The 24,688-nt window shown below is 45.0% G+C and overlaps 2 protein-coding genes across 5 annotated transcripts in view; both read left to right on the top strand.

The window, feature by feature from the left end:
- LOC134132696 (B-cell receptor CD22-like) overlaps positions 1–17,566 on the top strand; it is a 38,940-nt gene extending 21,374 nt beyond the window's left edge. The window contains exons 2-8 of the mRNA XM_062564311.1: positions 14,639–14,986; positions 15,089–15,298; positions 15,975–16,235; positions 16,355–16,448; positions 16,551–16,608; positions 17,172–17,240; positions 17,332–17,566. Of these exons, the coding sequence (XP_062420295.1) occupies positions 14,639–14,986; positions 15,089–15,298; positions 15,975–16,235; positions 16,355–16,448; positions 16,551–16,608; positions 17,172–17,240; positions 17,332–17,418 (1,127 nt within the window). The 3' untranslated portion in view covers positions 17,419–17,566. The remainder of the gene's footprint in view (positions 1–14,638; positions 14,987–15,088; positions 15,299–15,974; positions 16,236–16,354; positions 16,449–16,550; positions 16,609–17,171; positions 17,241–17,331) is intronic.
- A 409-nt stretch (positions 17,567–17,975) lies between these two features.
- arhgap19 (Rho GTPase activating protein 19) lies at positions 17,976–22,872 on the top strand. 4 transcript variants are annotated; one of them, XM_037472012.2, is made up of 12 exons: positions 17,976–18,052; positions 18,745–19,019; positions 19,315–19,395; positions 19,599–19,808; positions 19,923–20,149; positions 20,737–20,823; positions 20,920–20,985; positions 21,129–21,326; positions 21,409–21,507; positions 21,591–21,701; positions 21,963–22,056; positions 22,177–22,872. In XM_037472012.2, exons 1-12 carry the CDS (start codon positions 18,009–18,011, stop codon positions 22,278–22,280), a joined length of 1,596 nt encoding a protein of 531 aa, XP_037327909.2. In that variant the 5' UTR covers positions 17,976–18,008; the 3' UTR covers positions 22,281–22,872. The 4 variants fall into 4 exon arrangements, with proteins under 4 accessions (XP_037327909.2, XP_037327908.2, XP_037327912.2 ...); XM_037472011.2 differs by having other exon boundaries at positions 22,174–22,872; XM_037472015.2 differs by having other exon boundaries at positions 21,955–22,056.
- The last annotated feature ends 1,816 nt before the right edge of the window (positions 22,873–24,688 follow it).

Here is a 24,688-nt window from a genome sequence, read left to right as displayed (position 1 = left end):
ATCGAGATGACTCCCCCCCCACCTGCTGTGGTTTTCCACAATTCTCATCGTCTTGTTGAGAATTCTGTTGGTTCAAATTGGTTATTCCTGGTAGCATCCACCCGACGCTGCTTTAGTCCTCCAATACCAAGTATTAGAGGCACCCAAACACAGCGAGGAGCAATACAGCCATTGAGATCAAAATAAACAGTAATACGCCAAATTCTTTTACTTGCCGAACTGTGAGTCCAGCATTCTACTGAAAGGATGTGTGTGCATTTATTCGTTTCTTTTGTCAATCATACTCTAAAGTAAACTCACCCAAATGGGGTGTGATTTGTGGTGAGTGTGTTAAACCTTCACTGGGGTCCACCTCGCCCCCCCGCTGCTCCTCCCCTTCTCCAACGTCGATGTGAGCCCTCCCTCCTCGGCTCCGATGTCCACGTTGTCATGGTGATCACACACACACAAAGTTCTATACTGGTGTGTTTCAAAAGTCTTTGCCCATCAATGTTTCTTCTTTCTTCGTCCCTGGTGCAGCTCCTCTTCTCTGCTCTCGTCAGGGCTCTTACTTTGTCAGCTTGGAATCGTTTGTGCCGACAACACTGTCTTTGTTTGTTCTCCAAAAGTTCTGCTTCCTTAACGTTTGAATTTCATAACAACATCCAAAGGGGTAAAAAGTTCTTTTTAATTCTGTGGATCTTCAGACTCGCCAAATGAGTTCTGGTTTCTCTTGCTGGTCAGACGCCTGTCGTCTCTCGTTCAGATTGTCCAAGCATTTCGTAATGTTCATTGATGGGGCTCTAGTTGTTGGTTCTTCTTTTCTTCCTTGGTGTGGTGTGGTGGGAGGTTGGCGGTACCGAGGGAGATCACAGCAGGTGGCGAAGCGGAGTCCAGTTCAGGATCCACTGGAACATGTTCCTTGTATGATAAAAACAAAACAACAAAGTTCAGTCAGACATCTTCCATCACTTTTACAGATTCTTTTTTCTTTTCTTCACTCATTATCTTTCTTATTTAGGAATTGTGCTTCGGTCAAATATATATATGCGTGTGTCTGTGTCTCCATTTCTATTTCTGTTACCATTAATCCAACAAACCCTAAATATGTGTAAGTCCAATCATGGTCTAGGTGGCATCATTGCTCACCAATCCCTGCGTTGTAGATCCACCACTGAGCTCCATCCTACAGACCCTTCTAAACCCCCGGGCGTTATTACTCCCCTCTAAAAGTGACCCTAATGGCTTCCACTTGGGTTCTTCACTGGTTCCAGCTAGGTGACCTTATTGTACTCACCTCCCTGGTTCGCCAGCCCCGCCTCGGAGGAGTTAGGTATCTGCACAACTGAGTCATCAGCAGAGCAATCCCCTGCAGGCAATTGGCTCAACTTCTTACATCTTATCCATTTATATTGATTTACTTTTTTGCCTATATTTTTTAATCTGATTTTGCTTAATCTTATTTTTCTCCAATCCCACAAACCATCAAGTCAAATTATTCTATGTGTGTTGGGAATGTGGCAATAAATGACTCCTGATCCTGCATGAGGTGGATCCAGGATGGTCTCTCTATGCTTGTTGATCGTTGGTGTGATGGGTTCATGTCAGGCTCTCTGTGGCCTTCATGACCCGATAAGGAAGCTTCTGTGGAGGAGAAACATAAAGCAGAAAACGTAATCTCTTTTCTTCTGGTTTTTTCTGCTTTGTTTTCTCCCATTTGTACATTTCCTTTAACAAATGCTTTTAGCTTGGTGAGATGAGTAAAATAATAACTTCCATTAGACAATAGTTCAAAAGTTACAGCCCTCTAATGCTACTTGTGACTTAAGCATAAAGGAGCTAAATTGGATCCAATTATTTTCCGTCCATTATTTTCTTATTTATTCCATCAGTCCTGCTGACTGTGGTTAAAAACAGCAACTTATTATTTAAATCTTCCCAAAAGTAAAAATCAGATTCGTTGTTACTTTGTTTTTTGTCTTTGTTAAAACATTCTGTGCTTTTGTTTAAAACATTCTAATTCATTTGGAAAACATCTCATTTATGATGGTCGGACAATATTCCTTTTCTTTACCTTGATTTAAACCTTGGGATTGTGTCCTTCACAATCAATGCATGGCAAAAAATGTTCTAAGTAATTTAACAGCTAAATGCTCCACAGCCTTCCCATCCCTCCTGTTGAGCATGTGTTCATTTAACACATAGCTCAAAATAACCAAATCTCCATATACAGTCTCTACCATCTTCCGCATTATCTCACTGTTGCATTTTACCCCAAAAAGTTTTCCCTTAAAGTTGATCAGGTGGTTTGTGGTTTCCTGTTGAAACGTTAATCACCAATTCTTGTACCGTGTATTTGAACCTGCTTTTTCCTGAGGTAGTTTACTTCATTTAGTAGCTATAATACCAATTATGTTTTTTTGTAGATCTGTTTCTCCTTGTCACACATTTTCCTCTAGAATCGTTTTGTTTGTGTAAAAATCTTTCATTCCAGTAATTGTGAGCATATTCTTTTAAATAATAGACCAAACCGAATGTACAATCTTTATGCCCTTGTATTTGAGTACAATGCATAAAACAATTATATCCCAGATAAATATTTGCACTCAGGATTAATTTCATGTATACTGTGTGTTCTTGAATCTGCTTGCTCCATAAGAGGAGGAATATCCTTTAAGGTGCCCTGTTGGCCCCCACTGTTTCCCCCGCATTCATTCAGCAACCCCTCACATCTGTCCACTGCTCAGGGACACCTCAGTTTCTCAAAACACTTCGTTGTTTCAACAAAGATTTGTTTCGTCCTCTCTGATCTTTGTTTTAAAGAATGCCCGTGCATCTCTTATCTCTGACCTCGAGTCTCTGTAGAAACCTCTCACTGCACGTCACCACTTCTTATTTTCTTAGACACATTGAGGACTTACTTCATGAATTTCCTTTAGCCTTTGTGTAACTAATTAATAACCTCTAAAGTTAAACCAAAATAGTAATAGTTGAGTTAAACTTTTTCACATCAGTCACTCCTGCTTCATTTCAACAGCTTTCATTCATTTTGCCGAAACAAATCAACTAAACAATTGTTTGATAATACCAATTGTCGTCTCATTTGTAAACCCTTTTTTTTAGATCTATGATCCCTAATTGCAGACACATATCCTGTGTGCTGCTGTTTGTATGTAGTCTCACAATAATAGTGACATTTTATCAAATTTTTCTTTTTCGTTTATCCTGAGTTTAAAATAACCGATCTGCGCAATTCTGGAATCACGCAAAAGTATTACTTCACATCCTCCATTATTCAAATTAATTGATTAACTTTACTTCTCTCCTGTTCCCCATCTGTCTATGACTGTGTGTTTGTGTTTGCATACGACCTGTTGTCCGTTGAAGAGGGATCCACCACCTCCCGTATATCACTTCTTAAAAGGAAAAACCAAATCAGGAGAATTAATCACAAATTATGTCTTGTTATTCACTTTTCACCGTCTCCTCTAACTTCCTCCTTGCGCTCCTGCGCCTCTTCACCATAAAAACCCATTTCCTTAAATGCGTAACATTTCCATCATCAACTTTCTGAATCTTCCAACTTCCCTTTTCACCACCCATCATCATCTTTTGCTTTCATAACTTCCATCTTTTGCTGCTGGGGAACGACCCCATTCTATATTATATTATCACATCTATTTTCTATTCGCGCATTTACCTAAACTATTTTCCACGGACTGATTAAGATAGAATAGAAACCTGCTTTTGGTTTTTGGCTGACAGGAACTTTCATTCGTATTTGTTTCAGTAGCTCAGAGTAAAGAAAAGTTGGCTTTTAGGGATTTAACCTCTAACATTTACACTCTAAATTATTTTAAAAATAAATAATAATTAAAAAACACCAGTCCGGGTTTGCTAGTCAAACGGATGTCGTCACTCTCCTCCAACTCAAGTGGATCCTGGCCTCACAAAACCAAACTAATCCTGTAACGGACCAGGGCAGAGGACTTTGAGAAGAGTCATAGACTCCCTGTGCACAGTTTCAGGTCCAAACCTCGAGAGGAAAAAGAGTTCTTGAGATCCGACTCGAAGAACCAATTATGTTAGAAAAAGAGAAGACACGTCTGCCACTCAATTTCTGACCTGGAAAATACTTTTGTGTTGCAGAATGTGTAGCCCCTTTTTTCAATTAAAAATGAAAGATAATTAAAGTTTCTCTTGAACTCTCCCCATAGTGATGGGCATAATTTCAAATGATTTTCCTGAACTCTTATATGTGTGTTTGAGTGAAAGCTTTTGTTGTGCTTCAAATGGCTTTGTGATGTCCATGTGAGCTTGTTGCTGCTCGGATGTGTGTGTGTGTTTCACATCCAAATTTTGTCTGGTTTCTCCCAGCGTTTCAGGGGCCGGTGCTGAGGAACCCTGTGAAAGGTGGTGCCAGCGAGTACCTGATTTAGCTCTGACCTGGACCGAGTGTGACGTAACTTTCCTCACTCTGTACGGTCCAGTCCACCTGGGGTCCGCCCACTTTCTCTTGTGGACTCAGACCCTGACCCAGTCACCTATTTTCACCTGTGGTGGCTCTGGATTCACCGGATCGATCGCCTGGGCTCGAACAACCTGGGAGAGAGCTTCAGTGGGAGAGTTTAGTGCCTTCACATATTGACTCATTTCTATTTCTAACACATCCAGAGGTGGCATATGACCTCCATCTCTGGGTCGTCTTGGCATCATTCTGCCAGTCTATGGGGTGAGAGGTGAGTCTTCCCCTCTGGTGATGACCTCATCGGCATCAGGACCAGGGGAAGAGCCTCTACCTATGTAATTTTGTTTACCGCACACATCTTTGTGAGTTTGGCCTTGATTGTTTGGTTAGGTCTTTCCACTAGACCTTCGGACTGTGGATGATACACCGACCCAAACTTGTGAGTTATTGCCCAGCGTCAGTTCCATCTTTTGCCACCGGAACCGTCACGGCGGACTCATCCCCAGTCATAAGTACAGACAGTTAATATTTATCACGTTTCTTTTGGTACAAATTCGCAATTTTGTAGTCACCCAACACGTCAACCTACTAAGGCTCGGTTTTACGACGCGCGATCGTACACAAATTGGATCCCGTAGGACAAATAGTTGCGTTTGCCAAATTCGCAGCCTTGTAATCACCAACACGTCAACCTGTTAAGGAGCGATTTTACGACGCCCGATCATACACAAACTCGACCCCGTAGGGAAATTCGTCTATATCAATATCGACACCACGGTCAACGGACTACACACAGCACCCATAGCGACCAAGATATTTGTTAATGCAATCACGTTAACACGGTTCGATAATCCGCAATTTTGTAGTCACTGACGCAAAATCAACCTCTTTAGGCCCGGTTTTACGACGCGCAAAGCTACACAAATTCGGTCCCGGAGGAATACTAGGTTTATTTTTAATCCGCAATTTTGTAATCACCAACACATCAACCTGCTACGGATCGATTTTACGACGTGTGTTCATACACAAATTCGGTCCCGGAGGAATACTCTACAGGATCAGAACAATCCTGTCACAGCGAAACATTTTACCAGTAATTTTAATTTTTAAATGCAGCGATTCATACTCACCCCCACTTTCACTGATCAGAATTTAGATACCAACACACAAATATGCAGATTCATCACCTTCTGTGAGATAGGGCCTGCTCACCTTTCGAAGTACAGCGCTGTGTTGATCAGTGTCCGTGGGGTGAGAAAAACAGCTCTGCCTCTGGGTTGGGTTGCAGCCTTCCCGTCCAGCGTTCCTCTAATTAGTCTGCGTCCCTTGCTGCTCCACGAATTTACAAGAGTCGTTAAACCATCCTCTGCTACCAAATTGTCGTGAACGCAAAGCAAGGACCAGACTTGAGACTTTAATCAAAGCAATATGACAATGTTTATTTGTGACAGGAGTATTCAGTCCTGCAGTCATACGTGCACGGACCTGTTTCAATCTGTCTAGCAACAGCAATGAAAGGGCGCTTAATACAAAGTGCGCTCGGAATATATAGTCTTTAAGAGCATTCTTGATTGGTTCACTATGATGGAGGCGGCTCCTTGTTTATGACCTTCGGAGAGCCCCATTGGAGCACAGGGATGTCCATCCCTCCAGGCTCTCGGATCATCACGTCTCCTGGTGTTCATGAGTTCACTGCATACTTCAGATAGTTGGTGTATTGAGACATGTTAGTCTCAATATTCTGTTTTATCTACGATTGACCCTGAGAGAGCGTGTAGTTATTTAGCCTCAGATTCACTCCATATTTAGACTGTTTTCCGTGTGAGCCATGGTCACCCCGTCCCATGTATGGACGTGACCCTGAGAGTGCGTGCAGCCTTTTTATCAACATGTTCGTGTGCTCCGGGTCATACACAGCCTCCACTCATTATTAGTATTACATTATTGTTCAAGTGTAATTGCCATCTAGCGTGAGCATGCATGATTATATTCAATCCTCAACACAGTCAAAACACGCCCGACGATCCTCTAGCGCCTCGCTGGTCCACTTCTTGGATTCCCTCACCACAGGTTTACAGAGCTTAAGTTTCTGCCTGTATGCAGGAATCAGGTGGACCATGACGTGGTCGGAGTGTCCCAGCGCAGCACGAGGGACGGCGTGATAAGCCCTGATTGCTGTAGTGTAGCAGTGATCCAGCGTGTTCTCCTTTCTGGTCGCGCATTTAATAAATTGTTTGAACTTAGGAAGTTCATGGCTGACGTTTCCTTTGTTAAAGTCACCGAGGACAATACCCAAAGAGTCCCGGTTGGTCCGCTCCACACGCCGTATCTGGTCGGCGAGTGTCCGCTGTGCCTCGTGCACGTTGCCCGCCGGCGGCATGTAAACACCGACCAGGATGAATGAAGCGAACTCACAGGGGGAGTAGAAGGGTTTGCTGTTGATGATAAAAGATTCCAGAGCAGGAGAACAGTGTTGTTGGATCACTGTTACGTCGTTGCACCAGTTGTTGTTGAAGTAGAAACAGATACCTCCACCCTTCGTCTTGCCGGAGAGCTCCGTGTCGCGGTCCGCTCTGAGCAGCTGGAAGCCGGCCAGCTGGAGCGCGGAGTCCGGTGTCGATCCGGTATCGATTATATACTTCCGTGATTAGTCTGCTAACTACATCCTGTCTGCAGTCTCACATTTCCGCCATTATTTAAACAAAGAGTTTTTGTCGAAAGAAATCCGTAAATCTGACCACTGATACGACCCGTCATTGGCGAACTGTAAGGACGCGCAGATGGCCTCCATTTCAATGTAGTTCGGATTTCCAATCAGTTGTGTTGCCATTATGTATTACATGCATGCATTAGTGATGGCAAAGTGAAGCTTTCTGAACCAGTAAAGCTTTCCAGCCAATTGTATCGGAAGAAGGTTCATTCATTCAATTCATCGCAAACTCTATGCTGACCTCTGCTGTTGAAAACTTGTAGTGCATGTTTCCAATACCCTACCAGTATATTTTTGTCCAGTCTCTGTGGGTTGAACATAGTTATGAAAAGTCAAACCAATAAATCATCTAATAAATACATGGATTCCTATATGAATAAATCTATTGTTTTTCCGGTTTGAATTGTGTCCTTGTTTGTGTTTTTCATTTCTCTGTACATTGGGAAGAAGTGGAACAAACACTTATCTATGTGTGAGTCTAAAGAGGTGTGTCTTGAGTTTTCAGCAGAAGATGTAGAGGCTCTCTGGATTATCTTCTGTCTCGCGCTTGCGCAGTTCGAGTATTTATACCAACAAAGTCACCTGTGACCCTGGATGAACCGCCCGGTTCCGTTCCGGTGTCATTCGGAGATCAGTCCTATTTCATCTACTCGCTACGCAGGTAGCTACTCTGGTAGCTACTCTGGTAGCTAAGCTGAACGAGCTAATTCTCTAAATATCGAGACGGGTCTCGGCTGTCGCGTGTTGCCTTGCGACCATCGATCGGGGGGTGTGGACTTCCCGCCCTCCAAAGGCTGCGACAAGCTGCTCCTCTAGGAGGGAAGCACGAAAACGACAATCAGTGAGGTCGATTTTTATTTTTCCCTAACCACTGTTGTTTTCTTTCCACGGCTGACAGGGCACTACTGCGCTGATTGCGCGCTAGTGCCGTCCCGGTTAGCACCATCAGCTAACTTGAGGATACTAACTGACGTGGTTAGGTACCATTGTTGTCATAATCGTGCGCTACTAGTTGACTAGGTCATGTTGGGTTCTCAAAAGGCCCAAGGGAGATCAGCCTTCCTTTGTTCTCGTCCCGGCCGGAAATGGTGAATCAAAGAGTCAACTAGCTTGAGTTTAAATCTAAAAGCATTTAATAACAAAACAAAGAATAAAGTCTACAATTACAAAGTGAAATACAATGTGAGGAGTAATATATTTCACGAAGTAGAGAATTCTCTGACCAAGTCAAAGGTGACTTATCAGAGCGGCTGCAGGAAAATTCTACCAGTTCTTCTCTCAGTTTGGTATTTTAAAAACTACCGGGGGGTTGATCTTTTGTTGCATTCGAATGTCATTGGCTTCTTCTTCAAAGTATCTCCTCCTTGTTCATGCTCTTCACATCCAGGTGTGAAACTGCCACAGTAACCTGAAACCTCTCTGTCTTATGTGGTGGAAGATTTTGCATTGTAAAGTAAGAAACAAAGGCTCCGAGTCAAATATGTCTTTCTCCGTTTATTTCCTTGCAAGGGAAGAAAGGTCACGGCAGCTACGTGCTCTGCTGACTGTCATGAACCTCCTTGCCCCCTAACAGAACGAGGCAGTTCTTATACCTAAGTTCAGTTATCGTGGCAACAGAAACCTTGACCACCTTGTTGAGTATCTACAGCCAGGATACTGGGGACATCTAATTCATGTAAGACACATCAGTTCTTTGACCATGGACTCGCCCTCCCAACACAACAAATCTGGTTACACAAATATGACCTACTTTGTTTAGTCTCTACAGCTAGGACGCTGGGGACATTTATAAGTGTGGAACACTTCAGCTCTCATACCATGGCCTTTCCATCTCAGCACTTGCAATTAATAAACTGGTTATACAAATGAAGCATTTAGAAGAGTTACATATATTTTTGCAATTACATTCCACTCTTTTGATTACATAATAATCACACACTACGCATCAATTTGGGATTGCCTACTCTAAAACATTTACGATCTGATATTTACCACATCAAATATCATAAACATGTACATCCGGAGATCGCTCACAAAACTTGGCCTGTCACAGAACAAAAACTCCCTACAAAAACCTTCCAAAATGGGGGAAAATAGGAAGAAATCTGTTAAGAGAAGGAAAGACTGGAAACCTTCTCCCAGGATTGAGCGTTACACCCCAGATGTCATGTGTACAGTATAACCACTTACTTATAGGAAAATAAAAAAATGTTTAAATCACAATACTGGAACTTAATCTAAGTACAATCATATCAGTGTGGAACACTTCAGCTCTTAGGTCATGGCCTTTGCTATCTCAGCACTTGCAATTAATAAACTGGTTATACAAATGAAACATTTTAGAAGAGTTACATATATTTTTGCCATTACATTCCAATGCATTCTATGTAGGAATGTTGGGCCTTGGGCCTCGTAGGTGGAGGCCAGCGTCCAGCCCCCAGTCCTCAGCACACGCTGGGAGCAGGTGCTGGAGCTGGCCGTCCACCTCCACGCCACCTACGACCCCCACGTCCTGGACCTCCGCGCTGGGCCGCAGCGCAATGATCTCCGCGCTGGGTCGCAGCGACACCGTCCAAGACGCCCGTCTCCGCCCGTCCCGGCCCGGAGTTATAACAATGACAAACCCTGGTTTACAGCAGAACTCAGAAAACTACGAATGCAGAAGGATCAGACATTTAGGAGTGGGGAATAAGATTGTACACAGAGTCAAAATACAGGTTTAGCAAGGCGGTGAGAGACGCTAAACGACTACTACTCTAACTCCAAAAACAGTTCTCAGCAAGTGACTCCGAGAGGCTTTAAACACCTCACAAGCTGAACGAGTTCTACTGCAGATTTTCTACAGCTCCACTTACCCCTCCCAGACATCAACCCTTCCCTCCCCCAGCCCTTCAGGGGCTCACACCCCTGTATCACCCTCCCCTGCCCCATTCCCTCACCAGCAACAACCCTCTCTATTCTGGAGGGAGACGTGAACCGGCTCTTTAAAAGACAGAATCCTCGTAAAGCAGCCGGTCCGGATGCAGTCTCTCCCCACTCCCTGAAGCATTGTGCTGACCGGCTGTCTCCGGTGTTCACAGTCATCTTCAATACCTTCTTGGAGACATGCCAGGTACCAGCCTGCTTCCAAGCCTTCACCATCATCCCTGTTCCCAAGAAGCCCTGGATCACAGGACTGAATGACTACAGGCCCGTCGCCCTGACCTCTGTAGTCATTAAGTCTTTTGAACGGCTAGTCCTGTCTCACCTTAAGTCCCTCACCGACCCCCTCCTGGACCCCTTGCAGTTCGCCTACAGAACCAACAGGTCTGTAGGCGATGCTGTCAACATGACCCTCCACTTCATCCTCCAGGATCTGGACTCCCCAGGAACCTACGCCAGGATCCTGTTTGTGGACTCAGCTCTGCTTTCAATACCATCATCCCGTCTCTGCTGCAGGACAAACTCTCCCAGCTGCACATGCCCGACTCCCAGAGGTGTCAAGTAACGAAGTACAAATACTTACCTTACTTAAGTAGAAATTTGGAGTATCTATACTTTACTGGAGTATTTATTTTTCAGATGACTTTTTACTTCTACTTACATTTTTACGCAAATATCTGTACTTCTTAAATTTTAAAAATCGCCTCGTTACTCCTATTTCATTTTGGCTGGTTTTCTGGGTTGTCATCGTTCGAAAAGACAAAAAGACACACACAAAATAACCTATCCGGATAAATTGCGCCATCCGGATTGAGTGAATTTGATTGTGGTTGGATGAAAGTCTGATGCCAAAACCAAGAGACCAGCAAGCAGGTTCTACCCGAAGGCCATCAGGCTGGTGAACAGCTCATAAGACATCTTCCCCACATCACTGATAACAGCCTCACTTGCTTGCTTGCTTTCAGTTGTCCATAGAAGCCGATGACGACGTCCACTTCTAACTTTCAGCGGTGAGTTTTCTCATGACCGTATAATCCTAACTTGGATCCACAGGTCTTGTTGCAGGTGTATGCCTTAGTCTGCAACCTCACCACTAGATGTCACAACACTACACACTGTCCTTAATAGTCACTGTAGTGGCCATTTGTCCTACGTATCCTTGAATCAAAGGGCCACTGCTGCACCTAGTTCGACTTCTTTGACGCAGAAAAACAGTATTGTCCAGGCGGTGTTTTATTGTTGATTCTTGTTTATTTTTAACCAAAATTCCACCAAAAAACATAACATAAAGTGAGCTGCTTTCCTATGCAGTTCCTATACACTGTTTAACTGTCTCACTGTTTTAACTGGTAAAAACGTATTCGTCACCCCGGTGCATGCTGGCCCCACCTGGCTATGCCCCTAAGGAACCTCCAGGTGCCCACCGCATTACCCAATTAGTGATCCAATTACCCAATTAGTCATCCAATTACCCAAATAATTAAGAAAAATATATTTAAAGAATAAATTACTAAATAGTAGCTCCTACAGTCACTTTCAGATTGTATTGAAAATGTATGAATATTTGGAAAATGAACAGACGTTGATGCTACTAAATGGTTTATCAAGATGATCTTCATTTATTAACAACACTTTAATGATGTTTCCTTTTAGCAGAAGTAAGACACTAACTTTAAAGCTACTTCCTGTTTCTGCAGCTCATTCACACTAATGACGTAAAGAGGAAGGAAGCCCTGCTGGGGTTGAACAGCAGCTTAGTACCAACTCCAGAAGAGACGAGCTGCCCTCAGAGACATCAGCCTCCTCTTTAGTGTAGACGTGTTTGTGGTGACTTAGTGAATAAAGAGTTTCTGATCTGCTGATTCAACACAGAGGAGCAGCTATGAGTTCATCAGCCGGTGGATTAGTCGTCTTCCTTCTCTCTGTACAAGGTACTGTACTTCTACATTTAGATTGGGAGGCCGTTAGCACCTCACACACACACAGGGAGCTGGCTTTTTAGTTCATACACAGGTCTGATGGCATCAAACACAAATAAGGACTAAATGAACATTAACAAAGAAGAAATGTCTCTGTTCAACTTCCTCTAATCGTTCAGCAGCGTTTCTTTGCATTACAACACATTTAGTACTTGATCCAAGATGGCGCCGCAGATGGCTGCCTCTGTGTTTCAGTACTCTTTTTTTGTCGTAAATTGTGTTTTCTGTTGCGATTCCTGAAGCTCTTTTACCAGAGACGAGCTCTTGAACATCCGTGGAACAACTCCAGCAGAGTTATTTCCAACTTTTCTTCTCTCATCTGTGGAATTACTGGACATTCAGTCAAAGGTGCGCTCACCTTTACTCACGCGGTGAGACGCCGGAGGAGAGGAAAACCTGTCGGCTCGTTAGTGCGACTCCGCAAGTGTGGTTCTCGCACACCGCTGCCAGGCATCTTTCTCTCAAACGTGCACTCACTGTGCAACCCACAAACAAACAAACTGGACGAACTTCAGCTGCTTCACGAAGACGTGGCTCTGTGGATCAATGCTGGACTCCGCGCTCCAGCTGGCGGGCTTCCAGCTGCTCAGAGCGGACCGCTCTGGCAAGACGAAGGGTGGAGGAATCTGCTTCTACTTTAACAACGGCTGGTGCAACGACATAACAATGATCCTGCAACACTGTTCTCCTGCTCTGGAATCTTTCTTCATCAACTGCAAACCCTTCTACTCCCCCGTGAGTTTCATTCATCCTGGTTGATGTTACTAAATGACCTCCGCCTGGCAGATGAGCTGAATGAGTTCTACTGCAGATTTTAAAGACAATGTCCTGACTCCATCCCCCACAACTCCACCACCCCTCCCTCCCCCGACCCATCAATGGCTCCGATTTTTGGATTACTCTCCCCTCCCCCACCGCCCCTCTCTGTCCTGGAGAGAGACGTTAACCGGCTCTTTAAAAGACAGAACCCCTGTAAAGCAGCCGGTCTGGACTCGCTCCACACCCTGAAGCATTGTGCTGACCAGCTGTCTCCTGTGTTCACCGCCATCTTCAACACCTCCTTGGTGACATGCCACGTCCCAGCCTGCTTCAAGACCTCCACTATCATCCCTGTTCCCAAGAAGCCCAGGATCACAGGACTGAATGACTACAGGCCCATCGCCCTGACCTCTGTAGTCATGAAGTCTTTTGAACGGCTAGTCCTGTCCCACCTAAAGTCCCTCACCGACCCCCTCCTGGACCCCCTGCAGTTCGCTTACAGAGCCAACAGGTCTGTAGGCGATGCTGACAACATGGCCCTCCATTTCGTCCTGGACTCCCAAGGAACCTACGCCAGGAACTTGTTTGTGGACTTCAGCTCTGCCTTCAACACCATCTGCTGCAGGACAAAACTCTCTCAGATGGACGTGCCCGACTCCACCTGCAAGTGGATCATTGACTTCCTGTCCGACAGGAAGCAAAACGTGAAGCTGGAGAAGCACGTCTCTGCCTCTCGGTCCATCAGCACCGGTTCCCCCCAAGGTTGCGTTCTTTCCCCTCTGCTCTTCTCCCTGTACACCAACAACTGCACCTCCAGTCACCAGTCCGTCAAGCTCCTGAAGTTTGCTGATGACACCACCCTCATTGGACTGATCTCTGGTGGGGATCAGTCCGCCTACAGGTGAGAGTCTGACCACCTGGTGACGTGGTGCAGCCAGAACAACCTGGAGCTCAACGCCCTGAAGACAGTGGAGATGGTCGTGGACTTCAGGAAGAACGCAGCCCCACCTTCCCCCCTCACCTTGTGTGACTCCCCCGTCACCACTGTGGACTTTTTTTAACTTTATGTTTTTCTCAACTTACTAACCCACAGCTTTAGCGTAATAACCCATAGCATATATTTTATTATATTTTATTTGTATCTTTTTGCTGCACTGCGTTGTCTGTTGTCCATTATTGTACTGTCTTCTGTCATGCACCAACTGCCAAGTCAAATTCCATGTGTGTCTAATATATAATGGCATTAAACCCTGACTCCTGAGAGGCTGTGATTCACTTAGAGTCTCTAAGGAGGTTTGTTCTGTTTTTTGGAGGATTTTCTTATGTTTTTGTGATCATTTTATTCTCTTCCTGTTTGTAGCAGTGTCTCCTTGAGTGACATTTTGTAGCGTGTAGAGTGTTTGTTGGCTTTCATAAAGCCATTACCTTTAAAGTGGTAAACCTCTTCTCTTCAGTGAGGTGTGACCTCTATCTCCCGGTATTGTTGCCCTCAGAGTTGTGGTTTCTCTACAGTTTCCATCTCCACTCTGCAGCAGACTGACCACAGACAGAAGAGCACAGAGCAAAGCACTCTTCTTCTCATCAACCAAACCCTTCTAATACTTCAACTTGAGCTTTTTCAAGTCCACAGGTTCAATACATCGCTGTTCCTTCCAGCTGCAGAGTTCATGTGGACATCGTGGACTCTTTCATTACTTTCTAGAAACTCAATGATTTTCATATTTCTCATCATATCTTTTCTCTTCAGTAAACTACCAATGAGAGTGTGTCCTGTGATGTTGTTCTGAGTGTGACTGTGGTTCCTGATGTGCTGTGTTACAGTGATACAGAGTCAGGACGGATGGGGAGTGACTTACGATCAGACTGAGGTCTGTGCTGTAAAAGGATCAGAAGTGGAAATAAGCTGTACCTACAAACACCCATCTGGAATAGGAAACCAGGATATAAAGGACAGATTCTGGTTCACTAAAGAGAAAGATGGTGAACCTGTGGATCTGAAAACAGACTTTGAGTATTCAGGCCGGGTGGAGTTTGGATGTTTTAGTAAGAGATGCTTTCTGACCATCACAAACCTGACAGAGAGCGACTCAGCTGAGTACAAATTCACATTCAGGACAAACAAAGGAGAGAAATATACTGGTTCATCTGGAGTCACTTTGTCTGTCACAGGTAACATATTAATCATCTCCAAATGTTCAACATCTAGAAAACTAGAGTTTAAATGTCGTCTGTGAATGTTGACAGTTTGATAAATAATAATCACTGATTCAGGTCTCCAGGTGCAGGTGAGCAGATCAAATTCTACCTGGTTGGAGCTGACGTGTCACAGCAGCTGTGATCCGACTGATCATCCTGGATACGACTGGTTCAAGAATGATGAGTACTTCAAGACAGGATCTTCTCTTCCTGTCTCCTCTGGTTCTACAGACAGATATTCCTGTGATTTAAGAGGATCTTTCAGTCATCGTTCTCCTGCAGTGTGTAAGTTGACTCCAGTGTGTCGGCCTGTGGAGCTTCAACAACATTTCATATGGAGACACCAGACCGCTGCATGTAAACTAGAGGCATCAAAAAGATGAAGCACCACATTCCTCAGGAGGTGGAGCCGTGGTCCACTGACCAGAGGGTCGCTGGTTCAATCCCCGGCCCCTGCAGTCTACGTGTAGAAGTGTCACTCACACACTGACACAACAATATGATTCTAATCACAGCTGTAAACACACTGGAGTCTAAATGTTAAAGTACACACAGCTGCTTATTGATGTCATTCTGTTATTAATAGAAACTCAAATATAAACTATTACCAGACAGAATAATATAATGTTCATAAAGACTCAAGTGGATTCTTCCAGAACAGAAGTAGAAGTGATGTGTCAGCTGGGTGGAGGAAACAATCAATAACTCCTCCAACAACTAGAAGTGAGAGGACAGACTCAGCTAAGGACACAAGCAGCATCTAAAGAGAAGAATGTGTGGAGATATGAACATTACAAAGGATTAAAGGCTGCTTATTGTCACTTTACACCAGCAGGAGTCTCACCTGTGACACCTGCTGTGATGAAGAACAGAGAAAGACACACAAGTATTCATTCAAAGGATCAACTATCTACACTGACATCTTCTAACCTCTTAGTGTGTTTATTCATGTCTCCTCCAGATGGTCCACAGCGTCCCTCTGTGTCAGTGAGTCCCTCTGCTGAGATGATGGAGGGTGGTTCAGTGACTCTGACCTGTAGCGCTGATGCTAACCCAGCAGCTAGCTACACCTGGTACAAGGAGCATGAAGACTCACCACGAGCATCAGGACAGATGTTCACCATCACTGACTTCAGAGCTGAACACAGTGGGAATTATTCCTGTGAAGCCCAGAACGAGATGGGACGTAGTACCTCCACCTTACTTCAGATTTCTTCTCCAGGTGAGTTTCTCCATGACATGAATCATGTGACTAACAAACATCTCCCTGCACGTTTGTTCATGGATCAAATCCTTCTGATGAGGTAACGTGCTGTTTGTCTAATAACTGTGTGTCTCCAGGTGGAGATACAACAACAATGATAATGAACATCACCAGGTGGACTCTGCTGGTTGTGATGCTGATTCTTCTGCTTGTCTTCAGTCTGTGGATGAGGTGAAACATCTAGAACTCATCCTCACTGAGCTTTTACTCACTACTAGTTCAGATAAATGTTGAATGTATTTGTGTATTTGTGTGTTTTATGATTGAATGCAGGAAGAAGAAAGCTGTGAGCTCCACCACTGAACCACATGAGCCCAGAGAGGCTGTGGAGGTGAGACATTTGTCCTCAGAGACAGAACCCACCAAAGGGACATCGTCTGTTGTTATTAAGTCATGAAGATAATTCATAAATAACTTGATCACTGACATCTTTCTCCTTTTGAACCACCAATATTTATTTACCACATTTACTGCAAATGTCCTTTGAATCCAAGGAGAGATTTAAAGAACACAGTCGTATTGACCCTCAGCTAAGCCCCTCCCCTCGGTTACTGTTGCTAGGTCTGTCCAGCTTCAGCATCACAGCACAGAAACATGGTGAAATGTTGGGATGTAAACCAGCCACGTGTACATTACAGTCATACAGACTTTCACTAAATACGCTTGTGTCTTCACTAGAACAACAAGTAGGAAAAGAGAATGAAATTCTTGGTTAGGCAACAAAACCGACACAGTTAGGTTTAAGAAAAGATCATAAAAAACTTTTAAAGTAAAACTACTGTTGATTTTAGTAAAGGTTAACATTTAATGTTAAATGTTACATGTTCAGATCAAGGGTCGCTTGTATCTGAACTGCTTCTCTGAGGCCTTTGACTCTCATCTTCTCTCCATCAGATGGACCTTCATCCTGAGTATGAGAACCTCTCAGCACAGAGAGAAGACCCAGAGGAGCAGGAAGACCAGGTGTGAAGGTCAGCCAGGTGTCAGTCTGCTGCAACTCAAAACTACTTCCTGCTTCCATTTCTGAGGAATAACGTCATGTGATCTTCTTCAGATGCAGTGGAACCAGAGGGAGACTCACCTGGACGGAGACAGGAACAAGTGGACATATTTCCCTTCAGTACCACCAGTTATTATCTGAGGTCTTTTTATTTCATTCTCTTTGCTCTTCAATCGCTGTTCTTATTTGAAATGTTATTACTTGTATTGGTGGAGAACTTTGAATTTCATTGTTGCTGAAATGTGTTTCATAGATAAACTTGCCTTAAACAACAGAACCAGTGGCTTTTAGCAGAATATTCATAATGCTTTAATTATACCTGTGTTGGTACTTGAATTAATTGAAATGCAATAAATTGCCTTTAAGAAATCGTAGCACTTAAATTGTACTTTTAATGGGTCTTATCTATATCTATATCTATTATCTATAAGTTGTAAATCGGCTTATTTGAGGAAATTTTACTTTCTTGTTTTTGAGTTTGACATTTCTTTCTTTGAAATATATATAATAAACATATACAAGTACATATATATTGTTGTGTCATTGATATTGATGCCATACTTGTTTCGAATTCTTTGTTTATGTTGTTTTCCTGTGGAATTCAAACGGACCAATCACAGCGTGAGACATGAGACTCAGACCCAGCCTCTTACGTCGACGCTTGACAACAGACCAATGGTTGACGAGGTGGGCGGTGCTTGAGGGACAACAGCGGAGGATTCAAACGGAACATGGCTGCGGGCAACGATGTTGACGAAAACACACATAAAAGAAGGTAAAAACGAATAGAGGCGTACATGAATAGCTCTAGAATCATATTTACCTTGACGCAGGTTTAGCGTGACTCGCCGCTAAAGCGCTTTAGACATTTCAAACTAGCCAGTGAATTGAAGCTCGTGGGACCGATAGACAAGAGCTGTCACTTAAGTCGTTAAATGCTATCGAAGTTAGCCAGGTTATCTCATGTTGGCTAACGTTAGCTGCTAAATGTTAAGCGTAACGAAGACGGACTTTAAGTCACTAAGCTACAACTTGGTGTCCAGACATTGCTGGTGGTAATAAATATAATTATTTCGACTAGTTAATGGGAATTCGCTGCTTCCAATGGCTGACGTCCGCCCTGTTAGCTTTAATAGCTGAGGGCCATTGTGTTGGTACAACGGTGCTTACGTTGGGGCAAACTGACGTTACGTCACGTTACGCTTCGCGGGTTTAAGTTAGCCTAGTTAAGGTCAGTGTACGGGTGCAGCGCCGCTGCTTTGCTAGCAGACCTTAGGGTTCCTTTGCTAAATGTGGCTACTTAGAAGTTGATAAAAGATGCATCATCAGGCCTTTGGGCATCCTGTGAATTCACCTGGGAGTTGAGATTCACCAGTTGTCAACTTCTTAGACAAAGTAACCTGTGTGCTCAACTTAATAATGACTATGTGATGAGGTGTATGCTGTGTCTCTCCCCCCCCCCCCCAGAGGTACAGTGTGCAGTATGGTGATCGATCATCAGGAGTCGCCGGGGGGCTCTCGCGCTGGCCGACCACCGGTCATCTTCAATCCGGACTTCTTTGTGGAGAAGCTCCGCCATGAGAACCCGGATGTTTACCTGGAACTGGTGCTGAGTAACATCACTCGCCTCATCGATCTCCCCGGGGCAGAGTTTGCACAGCTCCTTGGAGAAGAAGGCCCTAAGACGCCAACAGGGGGCAACGGAGGCTTCTTTCGCTCCTTCAACTTCCTCAAACGCAAAGGTCAGAGGTCAACTAGGGGACATTTAGAAATGACCAACAGCCACAGGGAACAAGCCTCTCTCTTTTTGTACACAATCTGATATCTATATATATCTGTTTGAAGCTTATAAAACACACAAAGCGATGTGGTTACCTGCTATTTGTGCAGCCTATTGGAACTTCTTTCACTGATATCATCAGATTTGTCTTTTTTTTATAGGTAATATCCTCTTATTTTGTTTGCGTTTAAACTGGCCCATTGTAATGCTAATATGGCAACTTAATATTAACACTCTCCTCTCTCCAAACCCTTTAGATAAGGGTGTTGTGTTTGGAACCCCACTGACAGAGAGCTGCATTGCACAGATCTACCAGCTCATTGAGTACCTCAGCAAAAGTGAGTCACTTCATGTTTTTACATCCTCAGCGCTGTGACTTTCAGAAGCAAACTTCGGTAACTGCTTGCTGGTGTTTCAGGAAAGAACTAAATCTTCTGAAAAATGATTTGAACAAATAATACACCAATGATTGCTTTCAAACTGTGAACCACCCAGTGTTGCCAACACATTTCACTTCTTCACCTGCTCCTCACACGCTCAGATCTGCATGTCGAGGGCCTGTTTCGGGTACCAGGGAACAGTGTCCGGCAGCAGACCCTGAAGGACCTCCTTAACAGCGGGGTCGATGTGGACCTGAAGTGTGGGGACTTCCACCCCAATGACGTGGCCACGCTGCTCAAGACTTTCCTGGGAGAGCTGCCCGAGCCCCTGCTCACTCAGAGACACTTCCACGCACACCTCAAGATTGCTGGTCCGCATGCTGGAAGATCCCAAAAAACACTTGAGTGCATATTTCTTTTTTATAAATCACCTGAAATATAATCTATTCGCGACCTCGCTTCCTCTGCCCTTGTCCCGCCTCCAGACATGACTCTGTTTGACGAGCACGGCAACAAGACCTCGGTACCCAATAAGGAGCGTCAAATCGAGGCGCTGCAGCTGCTCTTCCTGCTGCTTCCTCAGGCCAACCGCTCGCTGCTCAAACTGCTGCTGGACCTGCTGTACCACACCGCCAGGCAGCAGGACAAGAACAAGATGTCCGCCTTCAACCTGGCGCTCATGTTTGCGCCGCACGTCGTCTGGCCGAGGAATGTAAGAGTCCTAGTTCATGACTATGAAAGGAGGGCAAGGATCAGGGTCTTTTGTCAGAATCTGGATCAGAATGAGAGATCTTCCTGTCAGACAGTATGGAGTCTAAACAAATCGTGGGTGAAGACTGATAATATTATATTAATTTTAGTAAAATTATTAGAGCTGCGCGTGTCAACATTTGGATGATATCACTAATAAAGAATCATCCTCTAAAGAAATGTTCTGTATACTCACATTGTCCTTGAAGCCACTGTGTGTAGAAAAGGTTTTGCTGCTCCCCAGTGGTAGTATCAGTGTGTGTGTATATGTATAGATATATATATATACTGTCCAAATACTTTACTGAGACTCAAATGCTTTTGCAACTATGGAAAAATAATCAATACAAAAGATATTTATTGCAGGTTTTGCTGAAACCCAAATGTATATTTTTCCTCCAAGCCGTAGAGCTACTTACTGATCGATATGGTTTCATTGTGTTAGGACACAAAGTGACTGGTACTGTCTATTTGGAGTCGGCTCTACAGATGTCTTTCTGTCCTCATTGGCTCCTCTGAGTGATCGAGTTGTTTGGTCCCTCCCTCCAGATGACCGCCACTGACCTGAAAGACAACATGAAGAAGCTGAACGGCAGCATGGCCTTCCTCATCAAACACTCGCAGAAACTCTTCAGGGTGATTATTGATTATCAACAATCAGACCGTCAAAGGACTTTGTCCCAGAAAGACGATGTGTGACGCGTGGTGAGTGACTTGCTGCGTGTTGTCCAGGCTCCTGTCTACCTGCGGGAGTTTGCCCGAGTGCACTTCACTGGGACCAAGACTCTGCAGACCAAGGTAAGTGGGGGGGGGGGGGGCGGCAGGTAGTCATCACCCTTTCCTCTCAACTCCTGACCAAATGCTGTTTTAAGAGAAGCTCTCAGCAGCAACGTGTCTTTTAAAAAACAAATGGCCACCTCGCTCAACGTCTCCTCGCTCAGGACGATCTGGAGCTGCTGGCGGCGAGCAGCCCCCCCGCCCAGCGGGCCGCGTTGCCCCTGAAGAGGACGGCCCCCGGGGCCCCCGGCTCTCAGGAGCAGTACCAATCGCCGTACACAGAAGAGGCCCTGAAGGAGCTCTTCAGACACGTGCACCACAACATGCCCGACTCGGCCAAGAAGAAGAAACTCGTGCGACAGGTTGGGCCTTCTGTTCGTCTGAACATAAGCAGTCTGTTGGAGAGCGTCTTCACATGAAGCGTTGTCTTGGTCCAACGAGCAGTTGGTGAAGCAGGCGACCGCAGGGACGCGTCCCGGCGAGGACCAGCAGGCCCCCGGCAAGAAGCACCCGCGCTCCCGCTCCTTCGGAGGCCTCATCAAGGTACTGCGTCCCACGGAGGAGGGAGGGCCATTTCTGACTCATCACTTACACGCACCCCCTCCCCCCCCCCCCCCCCCCCACAGCGGCGAGCTCGAGGGGATCAGCTGACAGCGGAGAGGCGGCTGCGCCACGTGTCCCCCGATGTGAGCGCGGCAGGAAGCAAACCTGGTAAAGAGAACGTGAACCTGCAAGGGGTGAGGAACGCCATCTGAGGCACTTCCTGTTGTTGTGGCCTCTTCTCTCCGTGGTGACTTCACGCGTTTGTTAGCTTTCGTATTTCCTCTTCTCTTGGCTCTGTGATAGCGATGGACCCGACCATGAGGCTTACCATTTATATATATATCTATACTATATATATGTGTGTGTGTAATCAATTACTCTGAATAAAAGACTGAATAAATGTCAAAGTTCGCATGGCGTTCTGACCGCGTTGTTCTCCGCTGGAAGGCGAGCAGCCCGCTGAACGCTGGTGTTTTGGGGAAAGCTGGACTGGTGGTAAAAAACCCAGACGTCACTTTCAAGAAGGACAAAGCGCTGAAGGTTTCCAAGGTATGAAACGACTCCTTCACTTAATAAATAATTCAAGTGTTTTTTTGCACAAAGTCTCGCTATGTTTTGGGATTTAATTTATGAATATGAACCCCCCCCCCCCCCTCCTTCTCTCAGCAGAACTCCCCCTCTGTGACCAGGATGTGTTTCTCTCCCGCTCAGGAGATCTCTCTGTAATGACCCCCCCCCTTGGAGCCTCGTTCTGTGTCTATTCCTCACTGTGAAAACACACGGCAGCTTCCAGCCGTATGAAGGCGGGAGACTTAAGCTGTTAAATAAATGTCATATTTTATGACAAAAAGAAAAACCACTACGACTCAAAGGGCTTCTGGTTAGTGGGAATATCACTGGGACCAGGATTTAACTTTCTCTCTTTGTATGAATTCTTCTGTCTTCTGACACTTTTTAATATTTGGAAATAGATTTTTTTATTTTTCAGTGACTGTAAGTAACGAAATCCACATGTCCTCCCTCACTTCATGAAATAATACCTCATAAACAGGAAGTGGTCATCTCTGCAGACATTATTATATTCACCACTGTCTCATGACCACTAGCGCGCTAAGCTAACTGTAGACTTTTTAAATCTTTGCCGTGATTTGGCGACTGTGATGTTGTGCGTTTTGTTGTTGTTGTTGTTTTAATTGTTTTCTTCAGAACAGCTGATCCAGAATCAGAAAGCAGGTCACTTTATGTTCCTAAAAACCCTCGTCTTGAACTGTCAAAGCGTTGATTTATTCAAACATTTGAGTTATCGGTGATGGGGGAGGATTTGCTGTGTTGATGGTTTAAATGAAAGTTGTACTTTGGGAGAGGAGCCGCTGGGGGGGGGGGGGGGGGGATGACGATGACGTCATCGCTGTAGCGTGTCTCACATGATGCAATCCAATGTTACTTAATGCCCCTTCAGATGTTTGGGGCCGTGTGACTTTTAGCCCCCCAGGGTTGGGCTGAACTGAGGTTCAGTGGCTCCTCGGCGACGGGAGCCTGCGTGTCCCGTTGGGGGGGGGGGGGGGTGTTGAAGGTGAGCGTGCGTGACGTGTGCAGATGGAGGCTGGAACGCTTTACCCCCTTTTTGTTTTTATTTATATTTCATTTTTTTCTTTCTCAATGAACCGGACTGAGTTCATCCCTGTTTCCTCTTCAGCCCCCGAAGGGACCGCTCAGTCGGATTGGTTTTTGTATTTATTGCTGTTTGGGAAACAAAAAGTGAGGATTGAGGTACTTTGTTGCTGTCTGTATGTTACCATGGAGACACAGTTACATTCTGAATGTGGGGATTTTACATCCAGAGCTTTGTCTTTTTGTGTCTCTGACACAGAAATGTCTTTACTGTCCCTTTGACACACACGTTTTATTTGGCACTCATCTGTGTGTGTTTTTATGTTCATGTTTTTCTATTCTAGTGTAAAATAAGTTCCCCTTGTACAGTACCTTGGTTTCCTGGCTTCCGCTTTGGATTAAAACGTTTTGTGTTTTCCTACAGAAAGTCTTGTGTGTGTTTTTCGGTTAAATTACAAGAGGCTTCACCTGAATGCAGTGCTCCTGTTTGCCCCCCAGGGGGCGCCGTCGAGCAGCACCGAGGTGTCCGTCTGCACAGCCACTGCTTTATGAGCGCCATAAGGAAGAGAACCCTCCAGGAAGGTCAGAGGTCAGGCTCAGGGAGGTGGATCCCAGGTAGAAGTTAGTGAAGGTCGCTTCTCTCCTTTTAGTCGTTTACAGTTTCTTTTATAAAGGTATTTTCTTTACTAAATGAATTGAATAAACGCAACAATTATTAAAGTCACGACTTGCCTCAGAGCTTCTGCCACAGCTCAGGAGGACGTGGTCAGGTGGCTCCTTCTGTTTGATTTCCCTCTGATGACTTCTCTCTACCTGCTCTTCTACATGGTAAGATCTCCAAGCAGCAGGTAGTGTGAACTTCCCCTGAAGGTCATTCAGCACCTTTTCACTCTGACCCCCGTGTGACCTTCATAAGACCTTCCTCAGGGAGGTCTTCTCTACATCTTCTAGATGACGTTAAACTCAGACAGAAGCATCTGCTGCGTCCATCGATTCAGACGCGTCTGGAGCAGAAGACCCCCCCCCCCCCCCCCCTCACACAGATGCCCCCACCGCTTCCCTAGAAGGCCCCCACGTTAAGTCAACATCTGGTCCCTCCTTCCGTGGGGCGATTCGTTTTTCTGTGTGTTTGTTAAAATAAACAATAAAATATATTTAAACTACAGTTTGGAACTGAACTCTGAAAAAGCCCGAGCCGGCGTTTCTGTGGACATTTAAGAAAAAAAGGCTCCGTTTGAATCTCAGGGCTTTGCCAGTGAATTCATAATGGAGTAAACACCCCCCCCCCCAAAAAAAACCCCATCAAGAGCACCACTGCTTCTCTCAGACTCGCATGTTCAATAAAGTGTTTTCTCCTTCTCTGTCTGACTGTCCCCCCCCCCTACTTGTGTCCACATGCAGCTTCGGGCTCTTTTCGTGCCCGAGGGAGGGAGGTGTGTGTGTGTGTGTGTGTGTGTGTGTGTGTGTGTGTGTGTGTGTGTGTGTGTGTGTGTGTGTGTGTGTGTGTGTGTGTGTGTGTGTGTGTGTGTGTGTGTGTGTGTGTGTGTGTGTGTGTGTGTGTGTGTGGGCG

This window comes from Pungitius pungitius, chromosome 9 (genome assembly GCF_949316345.1).
Source record: "Pungitius pungitius chromosome 9, fPunPun2.1, whole genome shotgun sequence".
Lineage (NCBI taxonomy): Eukaryota > Metazoa > Chordata > Actinopteri > Perciformes > Gasterosteidae > Pungitius > Pungitius pungitius.
This window is presented reverse-complemented; position numbering and strand designations above follow the sequence as displayed.

Excerpts from the sequence above, each read along its gene's own strand:
- arhgap19 (XM_037472011.2), top strand. The coding sequence starts at position 18,009 with ATGGCTGCGGGCAACGATGTTGACGAAAACACACATAAAAGAAG. Across the intron at positions 18,053-18,744 it reads GAAAACACACATAAAAGAAG|AGGTACAGTGTGCAGTATGG; the intron begins GTAAAAACGAAT and ends CCCCCCCCCCAG. Across the intron at positions 20,150-20,736 it reads ACGTCGTCTGGCCGAGGAAT|ATGACCGCCACTGACCTGAA; the intron begins GTAAGAGTCCTA and ends CCCTCCCTCCAG.